Genomic DNA, 19,067 nt, shown 5'->3' on the forward strand with positions numbered 1-19,067 from the left:
TGCAAAAATACAATAATCATGTAAAAATACAATAAAAATAATAAATAAATGCCGAGACTATCCGTTTAAAATTAGGGGTATTACAGGGCACCCCACCGTGTTTTACCACAAGTCCTACTCTGATACCATTTGTCACGGGCCTAGAGATTTGGCGCAGCAGCACGGCCCGTGCAGTACCAAGGCGTTGCTTCAGCTCGCGCAAGCGCCCTGGTCAGCCACCTCGACCTGCCCTCCCAAGGATACATGCTGACTGGTTTTGACTTGCCTTGGTCTCGTCAGGGGAACGACTCCAGCTCCCGACCAGTTTGTGCAAGGATGGCCAACTCCTTTCTTCATAGTTAAGTCCACGACCAGCGACAAGCTCCTCGCACTCAACCGAATTGACCTGCCTGAACTCTGAAGATGTTCCATCCTGTGCTCCTATACGCCCCTTCCCTGGAACCGTTCCCAGTCAAACTCTGCTCTTTACCAACCAGCATGTGTGTCTTCCATACTCCAGGCGTCTTAAGAATCACTTCGTGACATTAGGCATAAATTTAGAGTCTATCTCCGACATCTTTTGTAACCGATGTTATATCTGTAAAGTTTTGGGCATGAACATGTATTAATTTGTAATTATTTTCACGGGACTGTAAATTTACTGTCTTTGCAATGACGTTTGGATCTTATATAATCTATGTATATGAATACTTTGCGATAGGTTTGACTTGGTCTAAATGACCAATTTATGATTTAGAGGAGAGAACAAAAAAAGAAGAAGGGTCATTACGGTAATTTTTGGGTTCAGTCCAATCGATCGGATTTCAATCCGATCGATCAGATTTTTCCATACTTAGAATATTTTGAAATCTCTTTAAAATCTGCTCTCGATTCGATCAATCGAATTTTCCCAGACTTATAAAATTTTGAGGTTGTAAATATTCACTTTAACTTGGTTATTTCTAACTTAAATTAAGCCATTCTTAAATCTAGAATGATGCATTTTAAGCCACTTTTCCATTGACATCAATCTCATTTTATAATTTTAACTTGAAATGACTATTTTACCCCTCGTTAGGCTTGGGTTCCGGCATAAACCTGAAGTTGTATTTACCATTTTTTAATGATCCAATGTGGTTATAAATGATTAGTATGACTTCATTATGACTTAACTCTTAGTAAGGTGCATAGTGACCATTTTGCCTTTAGTTGACTTCAGGTTCGAGCGAAGACCCGGATAGTGATTCGTACCCCAACACTTTCATGTTCTTGATATAAGTATTTAAAGAAATATTTTAATGGCATTTCTTGTTCTAACCGGAACGTTGGTGCAACAGTAACATGTTATTTTCTTAATAAGCACTGAATGTTGCACATTCAAGCCCTTAGATTTGCATATTTTAATACCTTAGTAATGTTTATTTCATATTACTTATGTTATTTTACTAATTTTTGCTATTTTCAGGTATTCTTCAGGAATTCAATCAATTCCGTTGTTTTTAGGGTATTTGAGTTCAATTAAAGGATGGAAACCGTGAGAGCTAGAGTATCCAAAGTAATCCAATGGCTAAGATTATTGAAGGATATTTCTAGAAATCTTTTAAAGGAGTTTCCAGGAAGCTAAATTCATTTTTAGATCATTACATGAAGAAATGAAGTTTTCCTACTCTAATAAGGAAACAACTTGAATAGGAAATTCTGGACCCATTTCAGTATTTTGGGCATAACATTTTACCCAAAACTCGAAATTAGGCAAACTCAATGGCCTTGGAAAGAAAACTTGAAGTCCATCATTTTTGTATCTAATAGCAGTTTCGAGATTCATATTCCAAATAGGTCAAAGCAATGTTTCAAATTGACAAAAATATGGAACACTGTTTGAACTTCTTTCTTTGCGGGGCTTTTCCTATTTCCTTTCTTTGGGAGGAAACCCTACAACATATATATATATATGAGATTTCTAGCATAAGAGAAGAGGATAAAAGAAAGAGTTTTGGTGGATTTTAGGGCTTTGAAGACTAAAGATTCCAATTGGCGGTCCTTGGAGATGACTTCTACACCAACAATGATGACATCCTTCCTCTCCATGAGTAGTTAAAACATTCCTTAGGGAATTGATGTAACCCTAGTCCGAGTAGCATGATTTGATTGTTCTTAACTTTTGAGATTTTTTTGAATTATGTATATTGATTGCATGGTTGTGAGCAATTAACTTAGTTATATTAAGCAATTGGGTTTTAATGAATATAATCAATTTTAATGAAATTAATCTCTTATTTTAGAATTGATTTTATTATAATTGAATTCAAACTTCTTTTATTGTGAGAGATTGGCGGCGGCTTCTCTTAATGGTTTAAGTAGTGATCATTCAATGGTGCTTAACGAATGTGTGAAATGTCTTGATAATTCATGCCTAGGGAAGACGAGTTATATAACACCCTATATTAGAATAGCTAGACAATTCGTGTCAACCTAGATTAAAGTAATTAGATAGACAATTCGTACCAGCTGAAGATGAGTTATGGCTTAGTGTTTATTAATGCGCATCTTCTTAATTGAATTAAATTGTGTTTGTAACCACTTGGTTCCTGAAGATACATAAGTATAAATTTCCCCACGGCTAAAGCAATTGATTATGTTACGAGATTAGTGGTGAAGTCAAAGCCCTAAGTCCCTTATCTCTTGATATCTATTCTCCATTAACTTGATTTTATTTTCATTACATTTAGAAATAGAAAAACAACACAAATTCTCTTATTTTGAATCAAATAGGAATTAATTTCATACTTAACAATACCAACATAGTCCTTAAAGTTCGACACCCTTAAACTCTAGGATTTTATCATGGATAATACACACATCACCTCTCTTTTAAAAAACCCACCCGCTGCTTATAATCTGACAAATCCGATAAGTGCAACAAACAGAGGTTCATTATAAAACAACCCTACCATTGAATGCCAAAAAAATGTGTAGTTTGTTGACAGATACATACGTAACATACATATATATGTATATCTCAGTTACCACAACAACAGAGATATATGATTCCTGCATACAGTTGCATTCGCAAATCGCAGATGAGTCTAGATCCTACTAACGATCACCCTTCAGTCGATCCATTCATGTTGTCTGCTCAAGTTCAGGGATCTTCAGTATTCGCAACCCACAAACCATAAAGCACCGAGGTTTTACAACTGCGGCAATCCAATGTGAAAATGTTACCAATACAACAAAGATATATAATTCTTGCATACAATTAATTATTATTTTTTATATTTAAAAAAAAATAACTGGCATTCGCAAATGAATTCGCCAAAATAATAATAATAATAATAAAATGCTACATCCTACTAATGAACACCGTTCATCTTTAATAGGTCATCACTTGATCTGTTTATCACAGGTGGTCTTCTCAAGTTCAGGGATCTCTAATATTCGCAACCAACAAACCATAAATGCACAGTTCCTAATTTTCATAAAAAAAATAAAATAAAATAAAATAAAAGAATAATAAATAAAAAAAAAGAATTACCAAAACCATGTTTTCACTCTATTGAAAGATTGAGGATTGACAACTTGCCCTCTCTTCGTCAACATACCAAAAGGTTTGGTTGCCAAAAAGAGCATGGGGAAATGAATGTCAATATAAAGAAAACAGTTAATTGTTAGCCTAGAACAAGCGCTTCCGACAATCTGATGCACCACAGTAGCATGCCAATTTCCTTATCTTGCCATCAGGGCCCGTGACACTGTCAAGAACATAACCATAATCGTAAGTGAGTTCCTGCAAATAATGAAGAACAAAGTTAGTTGTTGTGCTATTCAATCAATCTAATCCAAGCAAACAAAGAGAAATTTTCCTAGGATTTAGAACGCAAAACAGCAATATACCTCGTAACTGGAAAGTCAGGAAATAACAACGCAATTGTTGTTTGATAAGAATCTAAAAACCATATTCTTGCTAATGAGTTATCCCTCTAACAAAAAGGCGTAAAAATATAAATCAAACTGAACATCAAAGTAAAAAGATCAATCATATTATTTACCTTTATCTCAACCACTGTTCAAGCTGTGCGTCACAACAACAATCACATCAAAGTACACTCAACTCATTCAAACATTAAAACTTGCGCATTCTATGATAGGTAACCATATGCTAAATACTTCCACAAGTAATTTATGCAAACTAGTAAAAATGATTTACATGAAGAACAATTGTATTTGTGCAATTTAATATCTTGTAAACATTCTCCACTAAAAGAAGACTTGGATCCAAGTTGCAAGGGAATCTAGGCAAATCCCCAAGTCAATGACATCTAGCGCCATATCCTTTATTAGATCAAATTATCAAAGGCTAAAGTATCTTTATCAACTTTAATCAAATTACTCAAATAGCTGGTGTTTTACTGTTCTTTATTCAGCATGACTAAATGATCTCTAAACGTATAAGATAACGATAGAAAAAAATTACAGAGATATATATCAACAGGACTAAACATTTGAATAAACTCATAAAGAAAAAACTATTTTTGATCCAAATCAACGAGTAGCAGACTAATATCTTGCAAACATGACCTTAAAAAGTTTGTAAGGGAGATTTTTTTCTGTTTCACTTTTTTTTAACAAAAAAACGGAGAGAGATTTCTTGAAGAACCTTCAATGGAGGTATATTGTCAGCGGCAAAGAGCACCACTCTAGCAAGCTTGACGTCATGGTGTGAGCTTAGAACACACTGAACAAATAGATTTGGTTGACAACTATGATTGATAAATCTAGCAATGTTCCCTCTGGAACCTGCATCGATGCAGAACTCCGGAACAATATCAGATTTATGATCATCCAAGTATGAAGTGGGTAAAGATACATCTCGGAATCGTCTCTGTAGGGGGAAAAACAAATTAAGGAGGTCAATACAGACTAGGACCATAACAAACAAACCAACTAAAAGAAACAACAGGAAATTAAATGAAAAGAAAACAATATTTAATACAAAAACAAAGAATTAGGCAGAATTTTAAAACAATTTAAGTGATACAAGTGACATTATGCATTCAGCATACAGCACATGAAGCTGAAAGACTACTCGAGCCTCAGAAATGTCAAAGCACTCAATGTCAGTGCCATATAACTTCAACTTTACCTTTAAAAATTTTTAATGTGGTAAAATAAATGCACGCCAAAGTAGACCTAAAGCAGGGATAAAAGGCCTTATTCAAATTTTAACGATCAAAATCCAATTCACAGGTTCCAAAACTGTGCCAATTAAATGATAGATGGCACGTAATAAACAAAATAAAATAAGTAACAACAGACAATAATACAGCAATTTGCCTTTTAAAAAGATTATGGAAAAGGCTGCAAGACTCTAGGCCAACTAGAATCAATCCACTTGACAAAAGAGGTGTACAACATGGGTATCAATTTCCAAAACACATGGAACCACCCAGTTACATCTGACCCAGACTCACAGCACACATTGTGGAAGCTGATCACCAAACCAATTCACCAAAGCCATCCGCATTCGCAAATCATGTCAAACACCTTGCTAGTGATCCATCATGTTGATTTATGATTTACTTTGATAAACATTGTAGATGACAAATGGCTTCGACAGTATAGTTTAACGCTTTAGAACACTTCAAACGAAACCATCTACATGCAATATGTATGACGAGTATAGAAAGACTTATCTATAAAGATTTCTTCTGCCCAGAAACATGCAAAATAAATCATGTGCAATCATTAATGGAGTTGACTTCTACACTATTACCTTGAAGATTAATATATGTAACTTCACGATGTTTAGCTTCAAAGTTGTAGTCATCTTTGAAAACTCTAATTTATGGATTTAACTATAAAATATGTAAATAAGATGCAGATTCTGGCTCTCTTTTACTTAATTTACCTACGATATGAAGTACCTCCAAAGAATTACTAGCAATTATATATTTATCATTGTTCACTTTCTAACATTTTTCTTTTAGATGCAGATTCTGGACAATGTTCTCTCATCTCAAGTTAACGTTGTATAAAGAGTGGTACACAACCCATCAGTAGTACACAACACCATCAGTTTGGTTTTGGATTGCAAAGAATCTACGAAGTGGATAACTCATTTTGAGTTCAGGGTTAACCAACTGACCTAAATATTGTTGCACCTACTGCTGAAACCATGGGAAAAGATTTTGACTTCTACAACTTTCACCTCAACCCGTGGTTAGGTATTAAATAACATCTCAATCTTTGCATTCTTAAAATAACTTCTTACAAGCTACCAGAATCCAGATTACCAAATATTGCCTTTGGAAACCCTATTTTCACAATTAAAATAGAGACACTCCACCAATTAAGAGGATAAAGGAAAAGAAAAAAGTTATAAACTTGCTGTATCTATACCTCTCTTCCATCAAGACCCTTCATTGTTTGTAAGCAATCAATGTCAAAAATATAATTATTTTCAAAAGCAGTATCTATTTCATCAGTCTTCATGAGAACTCCAATGTATTCACAAACCGGTGCACCAGCAGGTATATAATCCCAAGATCTAACAGCCCACCCTTTCTTTGGAGTACGGAAGACCTGTTGTAAAGCGGAGACAGAAATAGGAATACAAGTCAAAGTAAGTTGATACATTCATTGCCAAACAATGAGCATGGGTAATTGGCTAAGGTCACAGAACCTCAAGTCGATACTTTAGCCCTCTCTGAGATGTCCGGTTGACACAGCTAGGTCCACAGCCACAATTTGGACCACATTCAAACACAACAGCCTTGGGTTCAATTAGTCTGGAAAGTACAAGGCAAGAGTACAACCAAATAAAGAAGTTTATTATAAAAAACTAAGAAACCAATCAAGCACCAAATAATAATAGTTGGAAAAATCAGAAGCAACACGGTACTTGGCACGCTCATCAATTTCGAATACTGATTCCCCATGCTTATCAAGCCAAATTCTCAGCCAAATAATTAAATTTAAAATCATGAAAACTTGAGTAATGTTAATAATTAGATTGAGGCAAAGTAAATATATTTGAGAAAATCAAACGAATGGAAATACTGTAAAACCTTGTAGAAAAATCAAGCTATTGGAATTACCATAAACCCTGGTGATTTCAAAATTTAGATATGTTAGAAATATTGTATAAATAAAACAACCCCTCCCAGCACGCACGCACACACGATGTCAACTCGGCCAAAGTCATCCCCTTCACAAAAACAGGCTTCATGTAGTCGTTAGCATCACTGTGATTGGCACATTACGTGTCAAAATGCTCTACAATGGATGATTAAGTATAACCAAATATATGTTGAATCAAACAAAATTGTTTAACCTCCAAATCAACATGAAAAAATGATTGAACAATTCCAAGGAAAATAAATAAATGAATAAACTGAAGATTGCTTTAGAGTCGAACACAAGACACAAGGTGAAACCAAGATGTATAGCACACCATACATGACGTTAACAACAATTGAAATGAGTGGATTAAGCTTTGGCCTCAAGACCTATTTAAACTTTTGATATCTCAAAAGCTAAGCGGTCTAATATTTATTCCAACCTTATTGACATGATACTCAGTTTAGGACATTTAAAGAATTTAGTCCACATAAGTGAAAGAATTGAGATAATAATATTATTCCAACCTCATTGACATGATATTCAATATATAGCTTACTCGTTAAGAAATAAATATTACACACAGAGCGAAAGATTGGTCGTAGTTGTCATCACATAAAAAAATCAGGAATTTTTTTGTTAAAAAAAATGAAAAAAAAAAAGGAGAGAGAAGAGAAGACATAATAACGGCGCATCTTAACAAGAAAATTTTGAGTTCCTTGACACCTTCAAAGATAACAAACGCCACTGGTTCAGTTGCCTTCATTTCTTTGCACCCTGCTAGGTCAATAGGACTTAGGTTGGGAAATTTTGTTAACAAAACTGGAGTCTCTTAACTTTTGTTTTAATTTCTACCTTAGGTTAGAAGTTTCGAAAACTTAGTTTGTGTTAGTTGTTACCTCCTACACTTGCTTGACGAAAAAATTTCAAACTAAATTCAAGTGTATATAAGTAATCTTCTCCACAAGGGTGTAATGGTACATTGATGCACTCACCAAATTACAATTCATACATGCATATTAGGGATTCCAAGTTATTCACGATTTCATTACCTAAATGTTTCAAAATATGCCTTTCGCTTCTGAAAAAAAAAAAAAAAAATAAGTTTCAAAATATGCATAAAAATGTTTTCAAAACTTCTTGATTTGAATAATTTCAAAACATAAAACTACAATAGACTTCAGCAGATCAAGACTTCAATTGACGTGTTTTTCGATTGATCGAATTGTGCGGAGAGCAGTTTACAAATTAAATAATAAATCTACCAAACCTGTTCTCTCTATTCTTCTATTTGGCGCGTCAGTATGTTATTCTAGGGCACTTACAACATACTTGGAAATTTCGAATACATATTGAGAGAGCACAATTGTGAGTTGTAGAGTGCTTCAATACTTTTGTTTTTGCATTCTTCAATCATAGAATTGGTGAGTCTGATTCTGTGTGTCAACATATATTGTTGCGTACTACATTCAAAGAGTTCACCACTTTATTTGTTAATAGCATGCTTTAGATTAGATGATTTTTACTTTTCTGCTATGAATTGAGAAGTTTTATAAAAATTCAGTAGTAGTTAAATTCATCCAGTAATATATTCTACAAGACCTTCCCTCCTCAACAACACACAACCCCCCCCCCCCCCCCCCCCGGCGGCCAAAAAAAAAAGGTCTAGATAACGGGCCTTGCGCAACTCTTTACAAGAACCTCGCGTTCTGGTCAGTACTGTCACACCCATTTTACACTGTCCAAACTTGAGAAGACATATCTCCTACTTGCCATGTAGACTACATCTTAGGAAGTCCGATAGAATCCACCTCACTGTAAACATCATTCTTTTATGTGATGTTGTGCAGCGGCACATCCCCTTCAGATCCTTCAATTAAAATTCAGCTCAAACTCCATGGAAAAAGAAGATGCACTGTTTGTTTTTAATACAAACAGGGTCTTTTTTTACTCAAGTCCCATAATTTTGTATAAGTTTTGACATTGATCCTTTTTTAAAAAAACATTAGAGATTGATCCTATGTTTAGACCTTTCTGTTAGTCAACAAACGTTCCACTAAAAAATGTTAGTTAATGTGGATAAATGAATTCAATTATATTGAATCTGTTAATTAATTTTACAAGAGCCTCTGTTGGGCTATATATAAGAAATTACAAAGAGAAAAATCAACAACTAACTTAATTTTGAAATCCCTATAATCAGGAATCCCTGATTCTCTATCAATCAAATCCCTAAACTTTAGGAAACAAATATTTACACAAATCCCTAAATTCTAGGAAACAAATATTTACACAATTCTAGTGCTAACCTACCACTAATCAAAGAGGTATTTTTCCACACTCCCCTCAAGCTGGTGAATAGGTGTCAACCATTCCCAGCTTGGAAATAATTTCTTGGAAGATAACACGGTTGAGCCCCTTTGTAAAAACATCTACCAATTGACCTCCCGTGGGAACGTATGGTGTGCAAATTAATCCGCTTTCTAGTTTTTCCTTGATAAAATGCCAGTCTATCTCAATGTGCTTAGTTCGGTCGTGTTGCACTGGATTATGTGCAATATTGATTGCTGATTTATTGTCACAGTAGAGTCTCATTGGCCCACTCCATCAAATCTTCAAGTCGTCCAGTATAATCTTCAGCCATAACAACTCACAGACACCTTGTGCCATTGCTCTAAACTCAGCTTCTGCACTTGACCGGGCTACAACATTTTGCTTCTTGCTTCGCCATGTTACCAAATTGCCTCCAAGGAATGTACAATAACCTGAAGTAGACCTCTGATCCATAGGGGACCCTACGTAATCTGCATCTGTGTAGGCTTCAAGGACAAGCTCAGAATTTCTCTTGAACATTATCCCTTTCCCAGGATTAGCTTTCAAGTAATGAAGCACACGGTAGGCAGCTTGAAGATGAATCTCTTTGGGGTCATGCATGAATTGGCTGATGACGCGAACAGAATATGCTATGCCCAGCCGGGTGTGGGCAAGATAAATGAGTTTTGCAACTAATCTCTGGTACATCTCTCTATCTACTGCTTGATCTCCAATAGCCTCTCCAAGTCTATGGTTCGGCTCTATAGGTGTTGCAGCTGGTTTGCTTGCGAGCATTCCTGTTTCCTTAAGAAGATCGGTGACATACTTTTGCTGCGAGATGAAGATACCTTGTCTAGAATGAGCCACTTCTATCCCTAGAAAATACTTCAATCTCCCCAAATCTTTTATCTCGAATTCTTTGATCAAACATTGTTTCAAGGCTTGCTTCTCCTTCTCATCATTTCCAGTCATAATTATGTCGTCCACATAAACTATCAAGGCCGTGACTTTCCCTGAAACTGAGTGTTTGATGAAAAGAGTGTGATCTCCCTGACTCTGCTTGTATCCTGCAGCTAACATCACCTTAGTAAATCTCCCAAACCAGGCACGAGGCGATTGTTTTAAACCGTATAAGGCCTTCCTTAACTTGCATACCTTGTTCCCTTCAACTCCTCCAAATCATGGCGGGATGCTTATATAGATTTCTTCTTCCAAGTCACCATGTAGAAAGGCGTTCTTCACATCGTATTCGTACTGCTGTAATTCCCAATTAAAATTGGCTACTAATGACAACAAGATCCTCACAGTGTTCATTTTTGCAACTAGAGCGAAGGTCTCTTGGTAATCAACTCCATATGTCTGAGTGTACCCCTTAGCAACTAGCCTTGCTTTGTAGCGCTCTAACGATCCATCAGCCTTATATTTCAAGGTAAAAACCCACTTACACCCTACTGCCTTCTTTTCTTTTGGTAGATCAACCACCTCCCACGTCCCATTTTTTCCAATGCGTCTATCTCAACTCTCATTGCTTTCCTCCATTCTTCATTGGACAATGCCTCAGATAAAGTGTTTGGAATAGAGATTTCATTTAGACTCGTGAGAAAACTCATATGGGCTGGTGAGAATTTCTTTAAGGATACATAATGAGATAGAGGGTATAATGGTCGTTTGGTACACTCTCGAGTTCCTTTCCTCATGGCTATGGGCAAATCCTGGTCAGTTATTTGAGGTCCAGGGAGCTGGTGTTCTATAAGTGGAGTAGGTTCAGATACTGTTACCTCATTCTCAGGAGTCAGGTTAGAGGTTTGGGCCTGCATCAGATTAGGAACTGGACCTTGCTTCCTCGAGTACACCTTCCCTTTCCCATACCGTACGTGATCAAGAGTCATATTATCCTTCACAGGAGACACAACAGCAGATATAGGTGACAAAACAGGAAATTCAGGCTCAGGTACTGAGTTGGATGGAGTGTTTGATACAGGTAAGAGAGATGGTGACGGTAAAGCGAGCTGGAAAAAATCCTTATCTTCTACGATAGATGACTCCCCCTGAAGATAAGGTTCAATAAAATACGGTTTTCCTTCCGCAAAAGTGACATCAGCTGAGATATAAAGTTTCCTGGTAGGAGGATGAAAACATTTGTAACCTTTTTGTGAAAACATTTAATGGCTCTAGGATCTAATTTGCCCCAGTTGTTACGATGGACATGAACAAATGAAGTGCACCCAAATATCCATGGGGTAAGGTTGTTTGTGGAACTAAGGTCGGGGTAGAATTTAGAAAGGACTTCCATTGGACTTCTTGACCCTAAAACCCATGAAGGAAGTCTGTTTATGATGTAGGCAGATGTAAGTACTGCTTCCCCCCAATAGTATTTTGGTACATTTTGATGAAACAAGAGTGCTCTAGTAGTGTTTAGGAGATGACCGTTTTTCCTTTCAGCTAATCCGTTTTGTTGTGGAGTATTAATGCAAGATGACTCATGAATAATTCCTTCCTTTTGAAAGAAGGGTGACAAGACTTAATTGAAGTAATCCCTCGCATTATCAAACCTAAACCTCTTTATTTTGGTACCAAACTGATTGTGGATCATTGTATGGAAATTGAGAAAGATATTACTCACATCTGATTTATTTTTGAGTAAAAATATCCAAGAGACTCTAGTGCAATCATCGATAAAGGACACAAACCACCGTGAACCAGAAACATTTGGGACTGTGGAGGGTCCCCATATATCACTGTGAATTAAATAGAAAGGGGAGGAACTTCTTTTATTGCTAATGGGAAAAAGCTACACGAGTGTGTTTTGCATACTCACAAATATCACAATGAAATGTCCCAATATATAATCCCTTAAACAAAGAAGGAAACATGATTTTTAGAATTGCAAAAGAAGGATGTCCGAGACGAAAATGATGCAACCATATGACATCTTTATTAGAAGATGAGAGAAACGAAGAGGATAAATTTGTCCTTATCATACTCGGAAGGCTCAGTGTCTCAAGGTAGTAGAGTCCTTCCTTTTCCTTAGCACGTCCAATCCTCCTCCCCGAATCCTGGTCCTGAAATTCACAGTAAGAGGGATAAAACGTAACATGACAATGTAAGTCTCTAGTAAGCTTTTGAATGGACACAAGGTTAGTGGACAATTTAGGAACATGTAAAACATTTTTAAGAACAAGACTAGGGGTGATATGGATATCTCCTACACCAACAACCGTGGTTGTGGTTCCATCAGCAACAATGATTTTCCTATTGCTAGGACATGGGGTATAAGTGTTGAACTGGTTTGAGGCATGTGTCATGTGGTCTGTGGCTCCCAAGTCTATGATCCATGAATCCACAAACAATCTATCAGAAACATTTAATCCAAGGGAGAATAAAGACTCACCTGAGAGGGCTAAAGAACAAGCACCAGAAGATGGTTTCTCAAGGGTTCCCAGCAGTTTTCTTAACTTCTCTATTTCTTCACTGTCGAATCCTCCATATTCTTTTGCCTGTTCTAAACCCACCTGTGAGGTCATATAGGCTTGTCCTTGTTGTCGTTGTTGCTAGTTTCCCCATTCTCGGCTGGATGTGGGTGGTTTCCCGTGTAATTTCCAGCAACGATCCCTGGTATGTCGCGACTTTTTACAGTATCTACACCAAAGATTATCTCGGTTTGCCCCCTTTGATAATTCCGCCTTTCCATGTTCAGCTTTTTGCGGTTGTTCTAGAGTGAAACCCCGCTTGTTGTCACCAGAGACTACGAGTGCTGAGCTGTCAATCGAATGAGGTTCAAGCATGATTCCTCTCCGACTCTCTTCAGCCCGAATCAATGAAATCACCTCATTAAGAGATGGTACCTCCTCCTTGCCCAAAATTTGAATTCTGACTTGATCAAATTCAGAGTTTAGGTCAGCGAGAAAATCATAAACTCGATCTTTTTCAATGAAATTTTTGATAATTACAGCGCATTCGCTGCACTTCAAATCAATCACTCGGTAGTAATCCAGTTCTTGCCACTGGTTTTGCAGAAAATTGGCATACTCAGTCACGGACTTGTTCCCCTGTTTTGTAGACATTGTCTTTGTCTTGATCTCGTATACTTGCGCCGCATCACGAACCTTGGAGTAAGTCTGGTTGAGAGCGTCCCAGATGGCCTTCGCAGTTGGTAGGAACATGCATGTATCGTTGATTTCAGGTGTCATGGAAATCCACAACCAGGACATGACCATTGAGTCCTCCTCGTCCCACGCTTCGAAACCTGCATCACCTTTCTTTGGTCCCGTTCCCAGCAAGTGACTTAGTTTCCCTTTTTCTTTCAGAAAAGTTCGAACCAATTGAGACCATTTCAAGTAGTTCCTTCCATTAAGTCGGTACGCCGGTTGAATATTCTGCAGTTCACTTGTGGGGCGCTGAACCTGCTCTTCCTCGGGTGATTGGGATGGTTGAACAGTAGTTTCTGACATTCTTCAACAATCGGCTATGAAGGCCGGACAGAAGGGTTATGCGAAAATTGGCAAAAGAAATTGCTAGAGAATGACTGCGATAAAGGCAAGTCACAAAGAAAATTGGCTATGAAGGCCTGAACAGAAAAAATAAAAACGCTGAATTTTTTTTTCTTCAGGAAATCCAAGCCTTAAAGCTCTGATACCATGTGGAGAAATGAATTCAATTATATTGAATCTGTTAATTAATTTTACAAGAGCCTCTATTGGGCTATATATAAGAAATTACAAAGAAAAAAATCAGCAACTAACTTAATTTTGAAATCCCTATAATCAGGAATCCCTGATTCTCTATCAATCAAATCCCTAAACTCTAGGAAACAAATATTTACACAAATCCCTAAACTCTAGGAAACAAATATTTACACAATTCTAGTGCTAACCCACCACTAATCAAGGAGGTATTTTTCCACAGTTAAGAGTGTTTTTTTTTATAAAATTTCAAAACTACCCCTTTACTTAAATTACAATAGCCACGAATTCATAGCCGTCACCTCATTGCCCCTTTTCGATCCTTGATTCAAGAAAAATAATAATAAAAAATGAAAAAAGGAAAGAAACGGATATGGTATCTTCTGCAAGTTCTGCCATTGGACTTGGTGAATGATTTATGACCTCAAAAGACTAAAGTTTTCTCCATCAATGCTTAAGTTGTAGACTGATTTATGCCTTCAAATAGACAATTGAATTAATTTTAAACATGTCTATAAATTTTAAAGTATTAAAAGTTGAATTATTTTTACCAACTCTTTCAAAAGACTAAAGTTCTCTCCATCAGTCTACAACTAAAGCAATTAATGGAGAGAACTTTAGTTTTTAATCTTTTGAAGTCATGAATCAATCCCATGACAATCATTCTCCAAGTCCATGCTTTGCTAAAGTGCCAAGAGTGGTGGGAAGTGAATAGGGTAGTTTAAGAGCAAAGGAATAGTTTTGGAATTTTATAAAAAAAATTGTAACGTTGTTTAGTAGACTGTTTGTTGACTAACAGAATGGTCTAAAAATAGGATCAATCTCTAATGTTATTTTTAAAAGGGACCAATGTCAAAACTTATATGAAATTGTGGGACTTAAGTAAAAAAAACCATACAAATATTAATGACATAAGCACGTGTCTGTCTGTTGTTGAAGCATGATTTAAGGCTTTTCTCAATCAATTGCTTGTAGGATCTTCTAATTTTTTCTTGTTAACTTTATTTATTTTTTTGGTTCACCTTACTGATACTGCTTCTGCTTAAAGCTTCGCTTGAGGTATGCTCCTACATTTTCATCCAAGATGCTCTCTACTCAGATTTTCTTGATTATCGTGATATTTGCTTACCATGCTATATGTACCTTCTAAAGTGTTGACTTGAGCTAATTTTAAATGATCAACCATTGATGACAAATAGAGGCCAACCCTTTTCTAGAGACGAGGTGGGTTGCCTAAGGATATCACCCATTCCTCCTTACCTAGGGCCAGTTTGGTATTGCTGTTAGAATGAAAATAGTGTTTTTGTTAGTCTTGTTAGTACAAAGCATGTTAGGTGTGTGGTAATACATTATATAAAGTAATTTTCACAATTAAACTAACAAGTTTATAAAAGAAAGGGCGAAGTGGTCTTTATAAAAAATAAAAAGGCTAAAATTGTCTAATGAAAAAAAGTTGATCAAAATATAGATCCTCTACTCAGAATGCAATTTTAAAATCTACAAATTTTAGCTTCATTCAAAAACTTTATTGAGCCAAAATTGGTAATTATTAAAAGCACTTTTAATGGTGACCAAACACATTCAAGAGGTTGAAAAGCAGTCCCAAATGGGCTACTAGTACCAAAAACAAAGAGCTCAGCTTTTGAGTAATAACAGGATAGACTTTCCAATTGGAATCAATTGGTTTCATGGTCTAAAACATACTGAAGACTTGAATTACTCCAAAGATCTCACCAAAAGTAAATCAATGTAGCGAATTCTTTCAAAAAACTTAATACAATTTTGCATTATACCTGCCACCATCACGATGCACATGCACGTATGGAAAGTCTGAGCCATTAAGCCTAGCACAAGAACAACTCCTTGGATCTCTACAAGTATCTTTGCAACCGCATCCAGCAGCATTCTGAGGGAGCTTAACACTTTCTGCGACTTGAATGAACTTGCAATATGTAAAACCTGATATTTAGAGAATTCAAAACCAAAAATGCATTTAGAAAAATTGGAAATTTATTATATATACATTGATCATTGCATGAGGCTAAGCATGTATCAATTGAAGTGTTGATGGATCAAACTTGTGACACTTGCTCTTGATTAAAAGCTCGATAGATCGATTAATGAATTTAATGCAAAATACTTTAATTGGAAATATCTCAAATCCAATTTCTAAAAAAATTTATTTTCCTTCTGATTACACCTCAAAAAAACTAAATCGCTATATAAACACCCTGGGCTCTCAAACTCAAAAAGATTTCTCTATACATTATTCAGAAAATACACACACATCCAGGGAGAGAATTTTATGAAGTGCATTTTCTTTTTTTCATCCTTTAGCAAGTTCCAATACATCACAGCGTCCGCGACTTCGAACCATGGTTTCAGTAGGCCTCTTAAATTCTTAATCCACTACAGCAATTTTTTGTTGACAAAATTATAATGAAACAAAATGATAAAGTCTGCATTCACCATGAAAAAATATATCTGGCTTCATGTACAAATGATAAATGAAATCACAACATAATCCTAATATAACATCCGTGTTGCGGGCTTGAAGCGGAAAACGGAATGGTATGAGAAGAAAATGCTAAAAATAAAAAATTTAAATTAAATAGGGTCTTTGGCAGAAATGTTGGAGTCACCGTCCAACACCGGAATTAGGTGTTGGGCGACCGGATTTAGGTTTGTTAGGCCACTTCTGAAATTCCATGGTCACCACATTCTTAAACAATATTTCCTTAATATCTTTATCCTTCATTTCCTAATGTTGCATTTAGATTTTAAAAAAATGAATTACTAGAATTTTTTTAAATGGATGTACAACTTTGAAGCATTTGCATTTAATCTTTAGGGGATTTTTTTTAAAAATGACCTGAACAAAAAATGAGAGTGAAATAAAAGTAAAAGTAAAACAATATATATGGAAAAGAAATTTCATAAAGTAGAAAACGATGACAATATAAATATTACAATTCAAGACCAAAGAGTAAGATGGGATGCTTTCTCTTCTCACATCAGATTCAAAGTTCGTGATGGCAGATGTGTTCGATTCTAGGAGGATCTTTGGTGTGGAGACCAGCCTTTATCTAGTTCATTTCCCAGATTATACAATATTGCAGTTGATAGACATGCCTACGTAGCTGACTGTTATCGGCTTGATAGTAGTGGGATTACGTGGGACGTGCACTTTCGACGTTCTTTTCAGGATTGGGAGTTGGACGGGGTATGCGGATTTCTGGATTTGCTGTATCGACAGGAGGCAATTGGCAGAGGTAGTGACGATTTGACATGGATTCCCTCTTCCAATGGTCGCTTCGAAGTTCGTTCCTTATTTGTATATCTATCTAATTTTGATATCGTTAATTTTCCGTGGAAGACTATTTGGCGTTCTATGGCTCCAACTAGGGTGGCATTCTTTGTATGGACTGCTGTATGGGGTAAGATCCTGACGTTTGATAATTTAAGGAAAAGGGGTAACTGTTTTGTTAACTGGTGTTGCCTATGCAAACAAGATGGTGAGTTAGTTGATCATATTCTCATGCATTGTCTTGTAACGAGCGATTGTTGGAATCTTATTTTTGGTTTGTTTGGCATGCGTTGGGTTATGCCTCGTCATTCTAAGGATTTGATTTATGCTTGGAGAGGATGCCATGTGAGAAGTGGTGTTCGCAATTACTGGAGAATTGTACCACATTGTGTTTGATGGCACATATGGAAGGAGAGGAATAGTAGAATGTTCGAAGGGAAAAAGTCGTCCACGGCGACGCTGAAACTTCACATCATTCGCTCTCTTTTCAGTTACGTGAAGAGGAAGTCCTGTTCCTCTTCCGATGATTTAATCATTTTTTTGGATTCTTTGGGGCCTTAGACCCCGGTTCCACTTTTGTATAAGGGACGCGTTCCCTCTTGAACGCCCTTTTATTTTATTATTACTTATCAAAAAAAAGACCAAAGACTAACTCAAAAAGATAGAGGAGACAAGATAAATAAAGAAAGTGTGAGGGGAACATTAGGTATAGCGCCATTTGTGATGTTGTGGCCCGAATTTGGAGTTGGGTCGTGTTGTGACGAGGCGACCCGTTGGAAATTGCTTGACCCGTTTATGCTTGTGGTCATGAACCCTAATTAGTCCTCTCTAGTAGCCCAATATATAAAGGCGCTTAGGGTTTGGAGTGCATCATCGAGAGACACTAAAAATCGTACAGAAAGAGTAAAGTAGGACAATAGAGCAAAGCTTGAATAGTTGAAATAAATAAGAATTATGGCTGAAAGTTCAAATGAACAGGATTGGGGTTCAAGAGGTGTTCGAAGAAAGAAAGGATTGGAAAAAAAAAAAAAAAACTATTGGAATCACACCAATAGGGTCTAGGCATCACACCTAAGGCATCACACCCTCAGAATTTTTTAATCACTCACAAAGAAATCTTAAAAGATATTTTTTATTCATTGAGTAATCAGAGTTACATAGTATCCTTTTTATATAAAAAGATGACCCATGGATTACCCTACAATTGAGGTAATCAAAAGTAGACTCTAGCATAATAAAAGTAACAAATAACTTAATTGATGCAATTTACCACAATAAGGTAATTTCACCACAATTGATGCGATTTGACCCAATCCCCCCAATTATAAAGGACTGCAAGTGGACCCCACTTCACCTAACATGTGCCAAATCAAGGCTTGAGCTCTAGAATACTCTTTTCCAAGCCTTTTATACATTTTAAAACTCCGCTTGATAAGCTGAATATTTCATATTCGAACCCTTAAACGTGCATATGTTATGCCTTGGTGATACCTTTATCTCGGTTCATATGTTTCTTTTTGTTTATTTGTTATTTGTAGGTCTTTACCCGAAGATATGGAAAAATCCATGGATTTATGCTTGGAATGGGCATCCTGATGCTTAAGGAGATGTTTTGAACCTTTCAGGTCAATTTGGGATTCAATAGAAGAAATGCAGGCCTTAGAGGT

General features: G+C 36.3%; 1 protein-coding gene across 3 annotated transcripts in view; it reads right to left on the bottom strand.

Moving 5' to 3' along the window:
- Positions 1 to 2,913: 2,913 nt before the first annotated feature.
- LOC132282547 (histone-lysine N-methyltransferase, H3 lysine-9 specific SUVH4-like) overlaps positions 2,914 to 19,067 on the bottom strand; it is a 45,792-nt gene continuing 29,638 nt past the window's right edge. For 2 of the 3 annotated variants that reach the window (XR_009471796.1, XR_009471795.1), the window contains exons 11-16: positions 15,887 to 16,052; positions 6,662 to 6,767; positions 6,379 to 6,561; positions 4,637 to 4,861; positions 3,515 to 3,766; positions 2,914 to 3,176 (exon numbers count right to left, since the gene is read on the bottom strand). Coding sequence is in view for 1 of the 3 variants with exons in the window: in XM_059784267.1 (XP_059640250.1) it covers positions 3,653 to 3,766; positions 4,637 to 4,861; positions 6,379 to 6,561; positions 6,662 to 6,767; positions 15,887 to 16,052 (794 nt within the window). In the remaining 2 variants the exon portion in view is untranslated. Of the gene's footprint in view, positions 3,177 to 3,273; positions 3,767 to 4,636; positions 4,862 to 6,378; positions 6,562 to 6,661; positions 6,768 to 15,886; positions 16,053 to 19,067 lie in introns of those variants that run through there. The other variant, XM_059784267.1, reaches the window with a different exon arrangement.

Source organism: Cornus florida, unplaced genomic scaffold (assembly GCF_030987335.1).
Source record: "Cornus florida cultivar Cherokee Brave unplaced genomic scaffold, ASM3098733v1 CherokeeBrave_3.0.0_Hap2_Chr11, whole genome shotgun sequence".
NCBI lineage: Eukaryota > Viridiplantae > Streptophyta > Magnoliopsida > Cornales > Cornaceae > Cornus > Cornus florida.